The sequence below is a fragment of the Prunus avium genome, chromosome 2 (assembly GCF_965620075.1).
Source record: "Prunus avium chromosome 2, drPruAviu1.hap1.1, whole genome shotgun sequence".
Taxonomy (NCBI): Eukaryota; Viridiplantae; Streptophyta; class Magnoliopsida; order Rosales; family Rosaceae; genus Prunus; species Prunus avium.
In genome coordinates this window covers 35,917,524-35,935,827 of record NC_142285.1, presented here as the reverse complement: position 1 = coordinate 35,935,827, position 18,304 = coordinate 35,917,524, and the positions used below count along the sequence as shown (strand labels likewise).

At 37.9% G+C, this 18,304-nt stretch overlaps 4 protein-coding genes across 5 annotated transcripts; 2 read left to right on the top strand and 2 right to left on the bottom strand.

The window, feature by feature from the left end:
- The first annotated feature begins 1,596 nt into the window (after positions 1-1,596).
- LOC110757642 (uncharacterized) lies at positions 1,597-5,070 on the top strand. Of its 2 annotated transcripts, none has more exons than XM_021959327.2 (3): positions 1,597-1,858; positions 3,193-4,111; positions 4,395-5,070. In XM_021959327.2, the coding sequence occupies exons 2-3, from the start codon at positions 3,222-3,224 to the stop codon at positions 4,858-4,860; spliced, it is 1,356 nt and encodes a 451-aa protein (XP_021815019.1). In that variant the 5' UTR covers positions 1,597-1,858; positions 3,193-3,221; the 3' UTR covers positions 4,861-5,070. The 2 variants fall into 2 exon arrangements, with proteins under 2 accessions (XP_021815019.1, XP_088105389.1); XM_088249263.1 differs by having other exon boundaries at positions 3,175-4,111.
- Positions 5,071-5,851: 781 nt separating this feature from the next.
- LOC110757652 (fiber) lies at positions 5,852-8,105 on the top strand. The gene is made up of 3 exons (XM_021959338.2): positions 5,852-6,015; positions 6,925-7,007; positions 7,833-8,105. The coding sequence occupies exons 1-3, from the start codon at positions 5,937-5,939 to the stop codon at positions 7,860-7,862; spliced, it is 192 nt and encodes a 63-aa protein (XP_021815030.2). The 5' UTR covers positions 5,852-5,936; the 3' UTR covers positions 7,863-8,105.
- A 389-nt stretch (positions 8,106-8,494) lies between these two features.
- On the bottom strand, positions 8,495-10,039 carry LOC110757651 (uncharacterized protein At4g00950). The gene is made up of 2 exons (XM_021959337.2): positions 9,226-10,039; positions 8,495-8,787 (listed from the first exon to the last, which is right to left on the bottom strand). The coding sequence occupies exons 1-2, from the start codon at positions 9,883-9,885 to the stop codon at positions 8,710-8,712; spliced, it is 738 nt and encodes a 245-aa protein (XP_021815029.1). The 5' UTR covers positions 9,886-10,039; the 3' UTR covers positions 8,495-8,709.
- Positions 10,040-13,481: 3,442 nt separating this feature from the next.
- On the bottom strand, positions 13,482-18,304 carry ARF11 (auxin response factor 11). Its single transcript, XM_021959331.2, has 14 exons — positions 17,727-18,304; positions 17,247-17,362; positions 17,038-17,133; positions 16,859-16,915; positions 16,374-16,526; positions 16,186-16,270; positions 15,897-15,987; positions 15,630-15,794; positions 15,420-15,533; positions 15,266-15,338; positions 15,034-15,181; positions 14,309-14,931; positions 14,027-14,214; positions 13,482-13,933 (listed from the first exon to the last, which is right to left on the bottom strand). The coding sequence occupies exons 1-14, from the start codon at positions 17,770-17,772 to the stop codon at positions 13,792-13,794; spliced, it is 2,097 nt and encodes a 698-aa protein (XP_021815023.2). The 5' UTR covers positions 17,773-18,304; the 3' UTR covers positions 13,482-13,791.

Genomic DNA, 18,304 nt, shown 5'->3' with positions numbered 1-18,304 from the left:
TATTTATTTGCGAGGTTATTCTCATGGCATTCAAATTGAAAGCTCCATTTGACAACCCAAATAGAGAAATCTAAAGGGACATGCTAAATGGTCTTTCTTCAACATTGATTTTTACCATTACTTCTTCATTAGCTGTTTGAAAGTGCTTTTGCTGAAAGCTTACTGCCATTTAAGCCCACAGATAAAATGCAAAACGAAAAGGAAAATGTGTCGAGTCTGTGGACAGAGCGCAAAGAGTAAAGAACGCAAAATAAACGCGTGGCACTAAAAGGGCTCTGTATGTGTATGTGGCATATCAAAACTGGGCTTAGTTTGCATGGCCTGACTGCAAAAGTCAAAAAAAACGGTGAATTTTAAAGGATTGTGGTCTCTCTCTCTCTCTTTCTCTCTCTCTCTCTCTCCTGGTAGCTTTTAGTAGCAGAATGCTTCCATTTTGATCCACCTACTGGAAACTTGAATTTACATCAATCAGACTCTTACAAGTCACAACTTAGTTAGGCAGCCATACACTTGGCCATAAAACAATGGGCTCACACACTGAAAACTCCCTCCATCTGCCTTGTTATTCACTTGGCCATAAAACGATGGGATCATATAATAAACAAAACACTGTACTGTACACATCTGACAGGGCCGCTTGATCAAAATCTTGATCACTAATTCAAGTTAAAATCTTGGCCTTCACAAACACGGGGTCCACCTCATATGCTCCAATATGTGGTCTTTCATTCATGGGGTCCATTGTAGATGCCAATTTTCGTTCATATTTATCTGTTTCATAGGAGAAGCCGAAATGGTTGGTTGGTCGATTTAGACCCGTCCCACCTCCTTACTTAGAGTATCTCCAACCGATATGTCAAAAGTGCCACATAGACATTTAACAGCTAGAAATAACATCTCACACACTCCAACCGATGTGTCAAAGCTGATGTGGAATGAAGGCTGAAGATTGAGATGTTATTTTTGACATCCCAAAAGCAAGATGTCAAATAAATATTTTATTATTTTTTCTTTTCTATTTTTTTTAATTAAAAATAAATCAACACTAAAATGTAATAAAATAATAATTTAATTTGACATATCGGGTGGAGTGTAAAGCTATGTAAGATGTCAAATTGCCACATCAGCCATCAAATTTAAATTTGATGTTTGGTATTTGACATCTCCCTTGGAGATGCTCTTACTTGCCCTTAACACTGTTCCCTCTAAAAATGCTAAAATAAGCATATCAAGACTTCATAAGAAGCTTGTAGCTCAAGTGGTAATAACAGTTACTCTTGCACTAGAGATTGTGCGTTTGAATATCCTCTATTCCAATATCGCTAAAATAAAAATATTTATAAATAAAAAATAAAAAAAACAGATTAGTGTCTAATCCTATCCTATGTTACATGTGGGGTCCATCGCCGCCCTTGGATTTCCCATCAGTGCCACGTGTCACTAACCCACCAGCGGATCCAAGCTACCAGCAACTTACATGCTAGTATTCAAACCCAAATTATGAAACATGGGGCCCCATGTGATATTGGAAAATGCTGGTGTCAGCAAAACGGTGTCGTGCCGTTCTAAGCTTGAAGCTTTTTAATAGTTGCTGAATTGGAGAGCAAGCGTGGCTGTACAAAACTGCAAACCGACAACGTAGAAGTATGAAATGATAACTGAAAAACGAAAGCCCTCCTCCCCTCCCTCGTGGCCTTCTCTGACATGGGTCATCTTCTTCTTGCTTGGTTTTAGATTCTTTGTCTGCCTTGCATCTTAGAACCACAACGGTTCCTTTATAATAAAGCTTTTTTAATTCAATGGATCAGATCTAACAAGGACCCCACTTGCCCATCTTCTCCCACTTCATTCAGTGCAGGTCTGTTTGTTTCTCTGTTTTCTTAGTTCTTTTTGGGCAATTGAATTGCTGGGGTGCTTGTATTTTTGAGTGGTTTTTTATTTATGTTTTGGAATTGGTTGTGTTTTCCTTCATATTTGCTCATCTGGGTTTGTCTGATAATGGTGAAAATATCTTTTTGATTTCTGTTTAGACACATACATGAAGAGTATATTATTCAGTTTAGTCTTATTTGACAGCTTTCATTGTTAGTGAATATGAGGCTTTGATTCGTTGTTGACTTTTCTTCCTTTGATTTTTTATTAGTTAATGGGATTTGGTGCTTAAATTCGGTCGGATTATAGCAAGTATTATTTTGTGGCAACCCTTTAGCATTTGCATTGGGGTGTATCTTATAGAAAGAAGGTTGGTCTTTGGTGACAATTGAAAGAACATTCAGTTTCTTTATGTTTAAAGGGTTGGTCGTTGGTAACTCCTATTTGGCTCAGGGGCCAATTAGTTTGTTTAGCATTTGCAAAGTGTCTATTCTTAAATTACTTCTCTGGCATACCTTCAATGGTCAAGCCTTAACCTCCAGTGGAGGTAATGGAATTAGACTGTGAAGTTGGAAGTTAGGAATTTGCACCTAATCATATTTATGTATGAGATTTGAATGAAGATCCTTGTTATTATTATACAAAAATTTGGCACCGGTCAAAGTGGCTGGTTTGACCATTGTGGAAAAACCAGCTTTATCGTGATAATAAAGCATAGCAAGCTTTATAATCTCATGAGCAACTTTTATCTTTTGAGGTAATGAAGAGCTAGCTCTAGTGTGTAAGTTATGACACTCTATGGATTAATTGAAATAAGGGCAAAGAATTTTGCTTGAAGGTAATCATCACTCAGTAATATATGATTAAGTAAATGATGCATGGATAGATAGATCAAGTTATAACTGTGGTTGAAGCTGATAAAGAGATTTTAGACATATTCCAGCTTCCTAGTACATAACTTCGACTGGCACCATGGACCTTTAATAGCTCTGAGAACTGTCTCTCAGAAATGGTGATAATTTTATCATTCAAACCAAATGAATGGTGAAATTATCAAATATGTTGAAATAATGATAAACACCGTCCGAAGAATCTAAGGAAGGTCGTATCTGTAAAGTGCTCTTCTTAGCTTGCTAAACCTGCATAATCTTGATTTGAAACCTATCTTGGATTCTTCTGCAGAATAATTGTTTTGTTTCTACTCTTGTTTCCTTCCTTAATGGGTTTTGGGTGTTAAAAGAGTAGGATCCTTTCTGTTGGATTAAATTCTAATATTTTTCTTCTTTTGCTAACAATATGTAGCATATTCTCATTTTACAGAGTAAAATGTGCAAAAGAATAGGAAGTTGATGGCAGCAGCAGAAGCAAGGGCCGTGTGGCAGAGAGCAGCTAATCGTTGTTTTGTTCAAGAAGATGCCAAAAGAGCTCCCAAATTAGCTTGCTGCCAGTCCTCATCTTCAACAACTAAACAGGCTGATGCAGGGCCTGCAACTGCAGCAGGAGGGCCAGATCATCCTGCTGCTGGTTTCATGCCTCTTAACAGGAATCCTTCATATTCCAGTCTACCCCCCGATGCAAGATGGTGGCTGCAAATGCAACCTAGCTATGGGTACCAAAAGGATTTTACATATGAACAGTTAAATGCATTGGAGGCCGACATGGAAACACTAAGAGCTGGGTTTGTGAAATCAGCACCTAAAACTAGCGAGGTCCGCCAACAGAAAGGAGAATGTACTGATGCTGATGGTCACAAGAACAGCAAAGTCCAAAAGCAAGATGTAAACGCCCAATATGGTAAGGACATGAAGGAACTTGTTCAGTACAAGGATATGAGAGAAAAATATGAAATTATGGGGATGGATACCATTGATTACCCCTTTTCCAAACAACCCGAGGAATTTTGTTGTGACTATCCTTGGATTGGAGGGGGGAGGGCTGAACCATGGTGGCGGACGACTGATAGAGATGAATTGGCCTCCTTGGTTGCGCAGAAGTCACTTAACCATATTGAGAACTGTGATCTTCCCCCACCTCAGAAAATGTATCATAAGAGACATCCGTATGCCGATATTGGATGTTCTGACCACAATGTAATATTGGGGACATCTTTAGATGGGAAGGCCCAAACTGGTTGTCTTTCGGATTTGACCAGTCATGCACGGTGCTATTCTGATCCTGGAATAACACGTGAAAGAAAGGGAGATGCAGCTGAAGAAGGGCACTCTGACAAATCATTCAGGTAGTTTTTACATATTAGATTGATAATTTTCAGTGGATGTTTCAGGGCCCATGGTTATTTTCTTGAATTGTTTCATCTTTTTTATATCCTGAAATAGATAAGTTGATTTCCCAAAAGGTATTTAGTTAAAAGAAACTAATGAAATTATTCCGTAGATGAAAATGATATGACTTTTGATATCCATATCTTATGGTCTTGTCAAATTTGAGTTAGTCAAGTTCATTTTTCACGTTCATATGTATGCAACATAACACACATGATACTCAAATCTTAAATTTCGCAGGGATGTCACAGAGACACAACAACTTTCTGAGGGAGAACCTACCAAAGCTCAGCTTATGGAAGCTCTCTGCCATTCTCAAACACGTGCAAGGGAAGCCGAGAAGGCAGCAAAGCAAGCTTATGCTGAGAAGGAGCACATTTTTAAGCTCTTCTTCAAACAAGCCTCTCAACTCTTTGCCTATAAGCAGTGGTTCCAATTGCTGCAGCTGGAAACCCTTTGCATCCAGATTAAGAACAATGACCAGCCAGGCTCTGCTGTTGTCCCAGTGGTCCTTCCATGGATGCCATTCAAAGGTAGGAAACCACGGAGGAGCTGGCGTAAGGGTCCCAAGGGTAAAAGAGGCAGGCGGGCGGAACCCAGGCACGACATTACCAAGTATGCTATTGCTTTTGCATTGGGATTCAGTCTTGTTGGTGCTGGCTTGCTCCTGGGATGGACTGTGGGGTGGATGTTACCCCATTTCTAGGCTGTCTAGTAGTTCTGAGTTCTGAGCTCTAACCATTTCACGGGTCTTGTAATGATTGTTTAAAAGGGAATGTGTTTTGGGTTAATTTCTTTCTCTGTGTGTTCCATTAGATTTTCTTAATTTTCCTATGTGAATATACCCCTATGTGTTTGTATAAATGTTGTGATGACGGATGAGATTGTGTGTATATTATGTTTGGTTATTCTTCCACTTTGTGTATATAGCAAGTCTTGCTTCTTCCTTTTTCCTTTTTCCTTTTTCCCTCGCCCTGCAGACTATGTTTGGGATTCAAAACTCGTGTTTTTGAGTTTGACGGTATGATTTATGGGGACTTATGTAGTATCTACCGGTCCCTTGTAACATTATTGACTTTGGATTGGTGGTACAAGTAAAGGTTAGGGTTTTTGAGTTCGATTGAATTTGACTGGCACCGTAAGATCAATGTAGCATGGTATGGTACTAGAATACAGCCACATGTTATTATCCGCTTACATGTTTACAATATCAATGTAAGACAAGACTAAAATTTCCCACTTTTACCTCTGCTTTTTCTTTTTTTTTTACAAAGTGATATGGGGTAGGGGGAATTGAATATAAGACCTAACATGCAAGGATAAATACTCTTATTATATAGTACTGCAATATGAACTCGTACATGTTATAATACCCGTGGAAGACAAGATTAAGATTTGCCACTTTTACTTGACATGAGATGTGTTATTGTGGTCTGTCTATAAATTTCTTTATTATAAAAATAATAAAAAAATAATTATAAATAAAAATAAAAATAAAAAGGGAAAAAATACAGTTTAGTACTTTTGGGCCCAAATTATCATTCCACCTAAGCCCATAGCCAAGTTTCAGCCTGGGCTATGGTTAGAACTTAAGTGAAGTTAGCAAGTCCATGCTTGAGCCCAAATGTTAATTGCTGAATCCGACCCGTTAAGGACCCGGATCATTTTGCCAAGCAGATCCGTTTTCGCTTCCATTTTCAGCTCTCTAGGTTCTAGCTCAGAGGTACAGAGACAAAGAAGAAGAGTCACTCACACAAATACACAGGCACGCATTTAAGAGAGATGGCAGTGATGGAGAAGCTGAGGATGTTCGTAGCGCAAGAGCCTGTGGTCGCAGCTTCTTGCCTCATCGCTGGCTTTGGTACTCTCTCTCTCTCTCTCTCTCTCTCTCTCTCTCTGAGCTCTCGCAAAAACCGTATTTGATTTGGGATCAAATGGATGGGATTTGAATGCCAAAATTGAGGCACTAATGCAATTTTTTATCAACTGGGTTTTTGTTTCATGTGCAAAGCTTACAGAATTCGGGGCTTTTGTTCTCAGATTAGATATTTGCCAATCTCTTTTCTTTTGAGTGGTTTAGTTGTGAAGGTGTAATTTTGTGCATGTATATATATATATATACATCTCTTTGATGCAATGTGAGTCTTGGTTTTTTGCCCTATGAAGTTGTTTCAGTTTTTAAATAAGGAATTAAATACACGGTTTAAGGCAAAGTTATAATATTTTGGCTGAATTTTCGAAGATTTAGTTATCTAATTCCTCACTTATGAATCACATTTTTGGATTACACTTATTGAATTCCATGTTTTGGAGCTGTTTGTATCGGTATTTATTTATCTGCGAAGAGAAATATAGGACTTGGCTTGGGTTCTATTTATTCAATAACTTCATCCTAGGAGAGTAAAAATATGCTTCCATGGCTGGAAAAACATTGCCTGAAATCAGATATTTGAGCTCTATGCTCATTTTGATATCCAAGTTGAACTTTGATATATTTTATTTTTTTACGTTCTCAGCCTAAGAAACCTTCTTTAATGGATTAGAATTGCATTTTCCAATTACAAAATTATCTCTATAAACGAGGAAGTGATCACTTGTGAAACTATTTTCAATTTGCTCTTTGACACAGAGGTCAATTTTGGTTCCTGATATCTTCAGTTTAATAGATCAAACATTTTAAGAAGTATCAGTATCTATTAAGGATTGAAGGGCATCCCTGTTAGGGTTATGGCTATCTGCGACTGATTGGTTATTGTGGATAAAATTTCAGGTCTCTTCCTTCCAGCTGTGGTAAGGCCAATTCTAGACTCCTTTGAAGCTTCTAAGCAAATCCCTCAGCCTGCTTTAAGCGATGTGAGTGTTGAATGATGCATGTTTTAAATCTTTCATTCATAGTTCACCTAATTATGCATTTTACCCCGTTGGAGTACTTGGATATTATGATGTTCATAGTGAATATGTTCATGTCTGATTCCTTCCTTGCGGGATTAGAACTTAAATTTAACTTGAATTTAATTAGTGCTCAAAAGATGTAGCGTCAATAGTTGTAAATTATGAATTATAAATAAATAAATAAAGCCTTATTGTTGTCATTGGTCCCAACACAGAGCATATCAGTACTGAGCTTCTTCAAGGAACCTTGTTTCCAATAAGTATGCCTTATTAGGTTGGTATTGTCCGGGCTGCACTTCATCTTATAGTTAGATTGGTGGTCTACATGGAATGCAATGGACCTTTTCAACCTGCTCCCCATCTCTTAAAATAGGTCTACTTGGTTAGGTTATGTGCTCTTACACATCCATGAGCATCTAAGTTGAAAAGGATAGGAAAAGAGAGACATAGTACAACTTGATCCTCTCAACTTGCTCCATCCCATACATGGTGTGCATGATTTGGTTATGTTCTCTTATACAGCCATTAGCATCTAAGTTCTAAAGGATAGGAAAATAGGGCTTGGTCATGTGATGGATGTTGCTTGCTAAAAATCAGCAAAATATTATTCACTTTGATCTGTGTTAGTAGCCAAAGAGGAACCGAGTCTATTTTAATATAAATTTCACACCCTCCTCTATTTTGGCCAGATATTTCATATGCAACTACAAAATTTTAACAAGATCCTTTTCACTTTAATGTTTCTTTATTATCACTCTTTTCTGAATAACTGGACATTTTTTGCAGGTTGTTGCAGGTATGACAGGTAAAAAGTAGAGGTGATATGATTCATTGATACAGGCGACACAATTCGAACAATCCCCCTCCTCTTTTCTCTTATTTCCATTTTCATCAGCAATGAAATAAGCCTGACAATCTTTTATGGAGAACTAAGTGATACTGCATATTGAATATTATCCTTTTTTGTTGTAAGCTTATGAATCGTTTCGTTGTTGTGTTAACTTTAAGTAGCTGAGCTTCATTTGAAGCCTGATTAATGCATTCCTTATGTTGCCAAAAGTTTTTGTTTTCATTTCTTCTGCTACATGGTTGAAGACCGTAACGTGTTCTTATACAATTGTTGTGACCATTTCTTTTAATGTGCTTGGTCTTAAAATCGTTGCTTCAGAATTCGGGCAGCAAATCGTAGCTATATATTAAAGGGTAGCAAGCAGGGGATTTCTAGATACAAATGCATACATAGCTAAACTGATATTGCAAAAGTTGTGCTCGGATTCTATTTTTCTTTATTCTATTGTCTTGTATAAACATTCTTTTGTCCCAATATACAAATGTAAATTTACTGAAATCTTCCCATTTCATTTCCATTTTATATATAAACAATGCAAAGTGTGATCCCAACCAAGAAATTTACTAGTGATATGTTGCAGCTAATGGAGAAGAAAACAAAACAGCAAAATAAGGTCTACATTTTACATAAACACAATTACAAGCCATTTTCATTTCGCATGACAACGTCCACTTTTCCGGATTTCAGCATGAAATCCTTTGATTGTGTAGAAAAGAAAATGTCATTTTCAAGTCACATAGAATATTACTGGACTGCAGCAGTTGACAGGTAATTTTGATTTGGACCTACTCTAAGGTGCGCACAGAGATGAGTCTAGATCACAATCCCATCTTTCTTCAATTTTCTACTCTTCCATGGAACTGCCTGCTTCAAGCCCTGGTAAATTGTTGTCTGCAAATCAAAGTAATTTTACATCAAATACATTAAAAATATATATATAACAAAACTACAAAATTACCAAATGAAATTCTAAAAACTTAAAGACTTTTCCCAAGTACAAAGCCTTGGCCCCAACCTGCCAACATAACATGTTCTCTCACCCTCATTCCCTTTCGCAGCCTACCCTACGCAACCCAATTTATATTGTACTTAGAGACCTGCTTAGTTGGGTACACTTTGATGCAGGGGACCTCCTCCTTTTGCAAAAAGCTAGGGGACCTCTAAAGGCTTTGGACCAGTTTCTCAAAAACTATCTCGAGTTCATTTCTTCTCCATCAAATTTATAATGTCAAGTGTTAACAGGTAGAGGAAAGTGCAAGCCAGAATGTGAGGCAACTAAAACTAAAACCTAATGATTAGACAAAAGAAATGAAAGAAAGAAATATTTACCCAGAAATGAGGTCTGGCATGAGAGAGACTAGAAAAGCTCCCAGCTCTTCTAATCCTTGTGGTCTTCACCTTCCTACTGCTGCTGCTCTCTCCCACACTGCTGCCATCACTCTCTCCATCCACAGATGATGGAAAGACATAACTAGCCCCACCAACCTCTCTTTTACCCTTCAAGATCCTCCTCCCCCATGAATCAAACCACCCTCTTTCTTTATGCCCTCTCTTGCTCAGAACCACGGCACCAAGCTGCCCTCTCTCAGGGCTAAAAGCACCATAACACTCCATGCCCATCCTAAATGAAGAAGACTGAAACTTTGACCTGCCCACATAAGGACCCTCCAGGACTGTGGTGGGTGAAGGTTGTTTGGTTTCCAAAAGCAGCCTTGGAGGGAGTTCTAAGCACTTATGAGAAAAGTCAGTTGGGTTTGGAAGGGTGATGAGGGCAGTGCAAGGCCTTGGCTTGCCAGGCTCTTCTTCCCAGCGAAATGGAACTGAAACTGAGGTGTAGAGTGGTGGGGTTAAACTCCCAGAAGGCTCAAGTGACTGAATTTGAGGGACAGAAAACAAGGGTAGCTTTAGTGCCTCTTCCTCTACCTCTGCCTCAGATCCCATGGCCTCTAGTGATCTCTCTGTGGCTGATCTCTGGTGATTGAATCTCATAAAAGAGTTGAAGAGTATTTTGAGTGACTAAAAGAGATGAGAGACAAAGGGAAAGAGAAAGGAAAGTCTTAAAAGGAAAAAGCCACCACTTTTAGTCACATCTGTCTTAATGGAGCCTTGCTATGTTTGCTAAACACATAAGCTCTCATATAATTGTGACTTTGACAGGGGGAAAACCCAACATGCGGGTAATTGGTGGAGTGCACTAATATATCCATTACACCTGCTCTTTTCTTTTAAAGTAGAATTAATATTGAAGAAAGACTTTTACGAAACAGAAATAGCATTATTTTACTATTCTGGTCGATAGCATTACAACGACACACGTGATAACACTGTTATTCTCATTGCAACTAAGTTTTTCTTGAGAATGTGGTAATAAAAGCAAAGCAGCTTTATATCTTATCTCCTTTGTTACTGGGAAATTTTGACAATGACTTCACTGTACACTGAGGTAGCCTTACTCTGCCAATCACATGAGGGCTTGTAGCACATGGTAGCACAATTGTGCACATGAGCATACCTTATTGCAATTGTGAAGCATAGGATGCCAACCTGTGATGGAGAACAAAACCCTTTTCAGAAGTAGTACACTGAGCCTTTCTTGGACTTTAGTTAGTCAATCAAGGCCCTTCCAAAAAAAGTCATTCTCCATTGTCACTAAAAACCAACCATCCCAATCTCTCAAGACAACAACAGATGTGCATGAGCGTGTCCTTTAGAATCTATAAAGGTTTTTTTTTCTTTATCGAAATCTATCAAAGGTTCAAGCACTAGAAAAAAATTAATGCAAAAGAGTTGAATTTAGAGAGGCTGGCACTAGGAGGACACCAGCTGGGTTTTGAAAGTCTAAACAACCTGCCTCCAAATTGACCATAGATGTTATTAACGATCAAAGTAAATCCCTGCCTGCATTGTTGAAAATTGGGCTCTACTTCTATATACCCCCTGTTGAAGAAAAATGTGACCCCCGAATACTTAAAATGAACCATGCGAATGCGAACTGATGATCTCATAATGCACCAACAGCTTGCAGTCATTCACGAGCGCATAGATAATTAATATTAACATGATTCTATTGGGTCTGCATGAATTGTAGAAAATTGGGCTCTACTTATATAAGCCTCAAGTACTTGCAATGAGTAATGCAAATAAGCTTATGATCTCACAATGCATCAATAACTAAGAGTTACTCGCAGATTAAAAAACAATTGATACTAACATGATTCTATTGGCAACATTTAGTTGATTTTGGAGCACACTACAAGTCTACTAAGCCTGATATGACATACAGCAAGAAGTAATATAATAATAAAAGCAAGATTTTCCTATAACTACAGGAGAAAAATGACAAATTAGTAAATGTCCAAACAATGATCTCATGATATATGTGGCTAAACAGTGTTCTAGCTAGCGTGTTAGCTGCGGCATGCCACCCGAATGCAAAAGTCAAGGGGTAAAGTAGAAAGCATCAAGTCATTTTCATAATCAAACAACCCCTTGCTCAAAGCAGATTTGTGATCTCAAAAAGATCGAAGTGCTTTATTTATCTCTCCTTTGACTATAGAGTTTCAGAGTTTAGACCTCATTGCCACACATTAACCTCATAAAATTACCTCTTTCTTTCCCTGTGGATGAAGTAAGAGGAGGGCTGAATCTAGAAATCCGACTATCCTAATTGATGTTGATATAATATGGTTTGTTTTATTTGGCAAAAATGCTAACACTTACTAAATCCATAATCATTACCAAATTTCAACTAGTACATAAACTGGGGCAACCAATTATTAAAGTGTATTAAAGTGTAATTATGTCATACAGCTCTAAAAAGTAGAAAGCAACAAAAGAAACAAAACACGTTTTTTTTATTTTTTCCAGTGGAAAGAGAGTTTGGTGGTGGTGGCAAACAATCATGCTTACGACAGAAACCCCCCAACCCAAATGAAGCCCATTAATCAGTTGAGGGCTGCTCATTAAAATAAAACCCATGAAACTAAAATTCTGTAGCTGATGAGGTGAAGCTGTAAGAGCCTGAAATTTTCTGGGCTTTTTCTTTTGAGTTATGAGATCCCAGGCTTAGAAGACAAAGACATTAAGATTTAAGTGCTCGTTCGGTGTCTAAGTTTGGATTTAGTGACTTATCTAATTCAATTCAATTCAATTCTAGACACGAAACGAGTCCTAAGGGACTAGATCAGGCTAACTCATTGAGTGGCAGAGTGAATTTACAGGTATATTTTTACCTCAACTTCCACCGTTAAAAATTTACAGCTCTATGAAAAATGGTCTGAATAAGTTTGTGTGTTTAAGTAAAGCTAGCCCAATTAAGAATTTGCACTCTCGTGCTCTTTTGCCAAAGTGCAAGAGGGGTTTGGAGAATGCAAATAGCACCTCCCTTTGGTAAAACTACAAATAAACGTAGAACAAAAGCAAGGGACAAATTTTCTTCCACTGTCCTGTCTTGTACAATTTTTGGTGAAATATTTTATATGCTTTTAACGTGAAAGACAGTAGAATGTGTCTTTCATTATTGTTTTAAAACAGAATATAAACAAGCCAGAGCTTTCACACAATCTTTCCCAGCTCCATTTCCTTTAAAATCAAGCGTATATAATATGCTCTTCTATATTGAACAATTAACTTCTACTTCTTCTTCCGTCTTATCTTATCATACAAATTGTCAATTTCTGTCATGCATTAAAAAAGAATTCATGTTTTTTTAAATAATTTAAATTAACGGTGTGTGACAATATATATATATATATAAATTCTCCTATACGGACGTCCGGATGTTATTATCATGCGGACGCTATGTATTTTCTACTACCCCTCCCTGCTTTCTTCCATGTTTATAATGGCATCCGCATAATAATAACGTGCGGACATCCGAATGAGAGAATAACATAATGGAGTACAGAAAAATTCAAAGAGCATGGCAAGGGTTCTATTTACAAAAATTATAATTAAAAAAAAGCATGGCAAGGGGTCTCTGCCAGTCTTCTTTTTCTTCTGAAGTTGTTTGAAAATGAATAGCAATTTTACAAGAAACCTCAAAGAAGCCAACTCCGGAAATGTCTGCAAAACACTAGGGGAAAAAAGGCATGAAAGCCACTTCTTTTAACGACAATTGGGCCTTTTTTGTGTTTATAATATAATAATACGTAGTTTCTTTTTCCCATGATATAAAGGCAAAAAATTTCTGAGCCTGATGCAAATTTGCCTCAGTATGATATTTTTAAGTTCATGCTTAGCACATGCTTTTTCAAACATGGGCAATAGATTTCATATTGTTTGCTTCAGTATCTCACATTTGACTGGGAAGAAGATTGCCCTTTTACATGTTCAATTGAAATTTTCCCTTTTTTTTAAAATGATTTTTAAAATGAATAAATGAAAGAGTTGGTGACTTGAATTTGTCATTACAGACAATGATAATGCTCTCATATCTTCTGTCGTTGTCAAATGGATTTTTGACCTTTTGATACTTCCTTTTCACCCTTTCTCCACCACACCTCCTTTCCAAGAAGTTATCTTTGTGAAAGCAACACAACACACCTGCCTCCACATTTTAGACATCTTAAAGCAAAAGTTGCCAATTGTGACCAAAAGGACTAAAATTGAAACCAAATACCAAACATATATATGTATTTTTACAGGCCGACTGAACTTAAACACAACCACACCAAGTATTGACAGATTCCATTTCTAATCCTGATCAAGAGTAGCTGCTCTGCTTCTGGCATGAAAGTCTGCTAACCCATCACCAAAAACCCAAATCCCAACCTAGCCTTCTGCTTGCCTAGCACATGCTCCAAAAATATGAGCAAAACAACTACCAACTAACTTCTCCCAGAAGAAAATGGAGATAAAATAAACCCACAACAAGAAGTAAGGAAATTTGAACTATCATGTTTCACATCTATGCTCAGAATCCACGCTAACCGTCCCTTCACAATCTAAAGATGAATTCTGAAGCTTACATCTATTCATCTTCTGTACTTCGTCGCTTGAATATATAAATATCTTCTTCACCAACTTACAGAAGTCCCTGCATTTGGAAGAAGTTGAATATTCTCAGAACCCTAGTTCATTTTTGTATTGAAATGAAATGGTGCAATAGACAAAATCTTATGTTACTTACAGCCACTGATCATCGCCCATAAGCATCATGTCATTTTCATCATCAGTAAAAACAACTGCCCATTTGTTCAGTGGACGAAGCTCTCCTTTGATCTCAAACATTTTCTCTAGCTCATCAATTAGATGATCGTAGCCTTTCAATGAAGTCAAGTCCACAGCACGACCAACAGCAACCCCTTGCATTTGCACCTTCTCAATAGACAATAACAAATGCTCATAAGAAACAACTGCTTTTTTAAGTAGTGGTGTGAAACAATAGAACTAGCAAGACTCCGCATTTTACCTTAGTACGAGTTCTTGTTGAGAGAGTCGATCCTTGCTTGCCCTGTGTGTCTCCCGGTGATGCCTCTGAGATTACTTGTTTCTGCTCCTTTGAGAGCTTTGAGACATCCAGATCCTGATCAACTTCAAATGCAGCAGCTGTAATAGGTCCTTTACCACCACACGACATTGTTTTACACACTGGCTCGCTCTCTGGGGGAGAGACAGTTTTAGAGTTGTTTGTCAAGTTATATCCGAACAACCATAAATCTGAACTGTCAGATTTCTTCTCTTTTCCCACCTGGCCAGGTATCAGGGTATTACTTGGCTTTGATGATGCCTTCGATGAAACCCGGGAGGCAATGCTAGAGAGAACAGAACCCGTAGTTACATTTTTGTTGCCCTCCTTCAAGTCTGGAAAAAGGCTTAAGGAGACATTCACGTGTGGAGAAGAAGGCCAGATGCCCTCTGAGTAGACCCTCGAGCTAGAGTAACTACTGCTATTGCTTTCTTTCTGCCTCAGAGGCCAGACAACCTGACTACCAGAGCTTTGGACTTCAGGAACACCACCTAATTGGTTTAACTCCACGGTCTGGGTTGAGCCATGATACCAGAAAGCTGAAGCAGGTGAATTGGTGGTAATTTCTACATTCCAATTGATGCATAGAAGTCAAGACACTAAGACCCGCCCAAGATTCCAACAAGAATATTAATCAATAAATAATCCACAGCAGTAAATTTTCATACCAGATGAAGAAATTTCTACAGGTCGAGGTCTTTTGCACTTTACTACTGGTTGAGCAAGATTTATAGGAGCAGAAGCTACAAAAGGCTCTATCTCCCAAGGGGAAACCCTCTCTGGCCTTTGAACTGCAGCATGTTCATCCCATTGAATCTGTAAGAATAAGATTGAAAAATAAGTACACAAATGAAAGCAAATAAAACAGCATTCTGATCTGTAACTCAATAACATCTCAACCTTCAATGACCGCCATTTAGATTCAGACCACTGAGATGATAAATCCCCAACACCAACTATAGTGCCTGTGAACCTGGCCAAATAAATTATGTAGAAATTTACAATAGAGTTCAGTTTAAGAAAACATTAATGACCAAAAATCCATTATAGGCACCTCCTTTCAGGAGACTCTTCTCCTTCAAATCTCATCTTGAAGCGCATCCCAACCGAAAACTTATTGTTAATGGCCTCCAGATATTTGTTTAAGCCAATAATGAACTGGCTTGTCCTGGAAATAAAAAAACAAATGTGCTGGAATAAATGGATTTCCCAACTAACAGAAAAGGCTTAAATTACAAAAAATAAATGAAAGCAACCCCCAAACCTGGGCTTGTAGTACACAACAAAGAGGGTTCGTGTCATAAGAGCATGAGAAGCAGTTGCAAGCACTCCAAGTTGCATGCTCTGGCTTGATATCACAGATGAAGGCATGTGACTTTGTTGACGAGCTAGACGCCGAACCCCAACCCGTAATTCCCCATTATCACCCCTACAAATAGGTTCTTGTTAACAAAAAGCCAAGCTACGAAGGGTGCATTCACATTAATTATAAAAATAAAATAGAAACGTCTTAAACTTCAAATGCAAGTACCTCAAAAACACAAAGGCATCACCAGCAACCAATCTTTTTGAAGTGACGAATGTACTCCATCCTGTGGTAAGCAAATGCCTCCGAGGTTGACCTTAACATTTGAAATTAAAGTGAAACATAAGCCCAGAAATCATACACAGAAACAGAACAGTTCCTAACATTCAACATGGCTAAATACTATATTAGTGCTTCTGATTAGTTTACTTCAGAATCAAATAATTGTAGTTCTTACAATAAATAAAAACCCATATTCACATTCTATACAAAGCAAACTTTTGGCTGCACATACCTCTAAAGATATGCTTAAATTTCCACTCATACCCATGAAGATCTTTGGCATTCAACTCCTGAGTTGGAGTTGCTTGGATCATGTCCTAATGAAATAGAAACAGCAGTGCACATGAAAATATGAAAAGAAAACGTTGATTAACCACTAGCATAAAAACAACAGAAATGCATGGAAATGAGAGTAAATACCAATGGAGGTAAGCACTCAGTGGCATGCTTTCGAAGAACTGAGAACCCTCCATGGGTGCTTGTATCAGAAGCGGTCAAAATCTTGCAAAAGCTGTGAACTGTTGGCTTTGAAGGGTCAAGGAGGCATGGATCAGGACTGGTAGGTTCACTTTGCTGTAGTACCAGCCGAAAGAAGATGAGTAGAAAGAAAAGGGGAAAAAATTATACTTCTTTCAGAGCTGGAACTTATAATTCTATACACACACTTTTGGTTACTACAAAAACTGTGGAAAAGAGCTAAAAAAACGTGAAATTTTCAGTATTGGTTATTAAGAAAATAACTCAATTGATTTGAAGCGACTTTTAACATTAATTTCTGGAGCCAACGCATTCACAGCATTTGGGTTATACATTTTGATTTTATATCTTTTTTCTCCTTCTTCTTAGTAATCAAACAGAGCAAATTGACACAAAACAATAAATAAGACTAAAAAAGTGTTTCTCACATCTGCTTCTGGGTGCAAAGTGATCTGAGCATAAACCTCATCTGTCTCTTGTTCTGCCTGTAAGTTAAAAGAAACTCTCATTTCAACAAAAACAAAAATCAATTTTCCAGATAACAAAATACAAAAAATTGCACAAAACCATAAATTCACATGCAAAACTACGATCTGAAGCACAATACCAGTAAATGAATATGAACCACACGACAAAGGATCTTAGAAGGAAGATTAAAGAGAGGGATTTGCTGATTTAGTTCCTGATTTGTTGATGCCTCCAACTGCAAAAACCAGAAATCATCAGAAACCCAGAAAAGGAAACAAATGTAACGAAAAAACAAAGATTTTGATCCATTAAGAAACGACAAAAACAAGCGGATAGAAAGGATTGTACTTGTTCCATATGACCCTGAGGGAAGTAGAACACCCTCTCCCCAGGCCTTGGCACATCCACCAGAGGTCCTGCACATAACTTCCATAGCTCTGTGTACAGATCACCACCTCCAAAGCCTATCAAACGAAATGTATACCATAAATCAGAAAAATGATAAATAAACATAAAGAGTATAAACTAATGATGTGCTTGGTTTCTGAAGAAACCCAGAAATGAAAACAAGCTCAAAATATTAAAGATGGAAACTTTATCATAGTCTGCAAGCTGAATTATCAGAATCCTCCCCTCCTCCACTGAGACATAAACAACTTTTTAGGCCACCACCCAACACAGAAAACAAACTAGAGACTTCAATGATTGTTTTTTCGTGTTTTCTCAGTACCCAAATAAAAAACACATAGAAAGGCAAAATCTTTAACATTTCTATTTCATTTTCCTATGCATCCAACTCTGCTCAACTTACCAAGCAAACCAACCCACCTGTTTCCGCCCGAGAAATCGAGGAGTCACACTCCAGGTGTGCCATTCAAAAGCTCAAACCAACGCAGCAACGACGTCGTTAGTGGCGTGCAGGAGCAGAGAACCCAAGAGAACTGAAACAAAGCAAAGAAAGGCTCAAACAGCAGCCTCTTCAGTCTTCACGCACTATGGTAAATACCATAATAGTCTACCCCATTTACGAACAAGAAGACCCGGAAGAGCAAAAAGGCTAATCAGACAGGACGGTTATGCTAGCAGCCATAATTGCTAGTGCTCGTACTAGTTTCTTTTATTTATTTTTATTTCTTTCTCTTTTTCTCTATTTTGGGTCTGTAACGGACTGTGGTTTTTAATAGTCTGGTGGCCTCTCTCTCCCTCTCCCTCTCTCTCTCTCTCTCTCTCTCTCTGTGTGAGTGTGTTTCAGTTACAAACCCGCTTTTTGCTTTGTCTTCTCGGCACAGCCAAAACAGCTTCTCTTTTGGTTTCTTTGTGATTGTGAAGCTTTAGCTCTCTCTCTCTCTCTCTTTCTGAGTGCTTTCTAATTCGGCTGGGTTTTTCTTGACTTGAATCGACGTTAC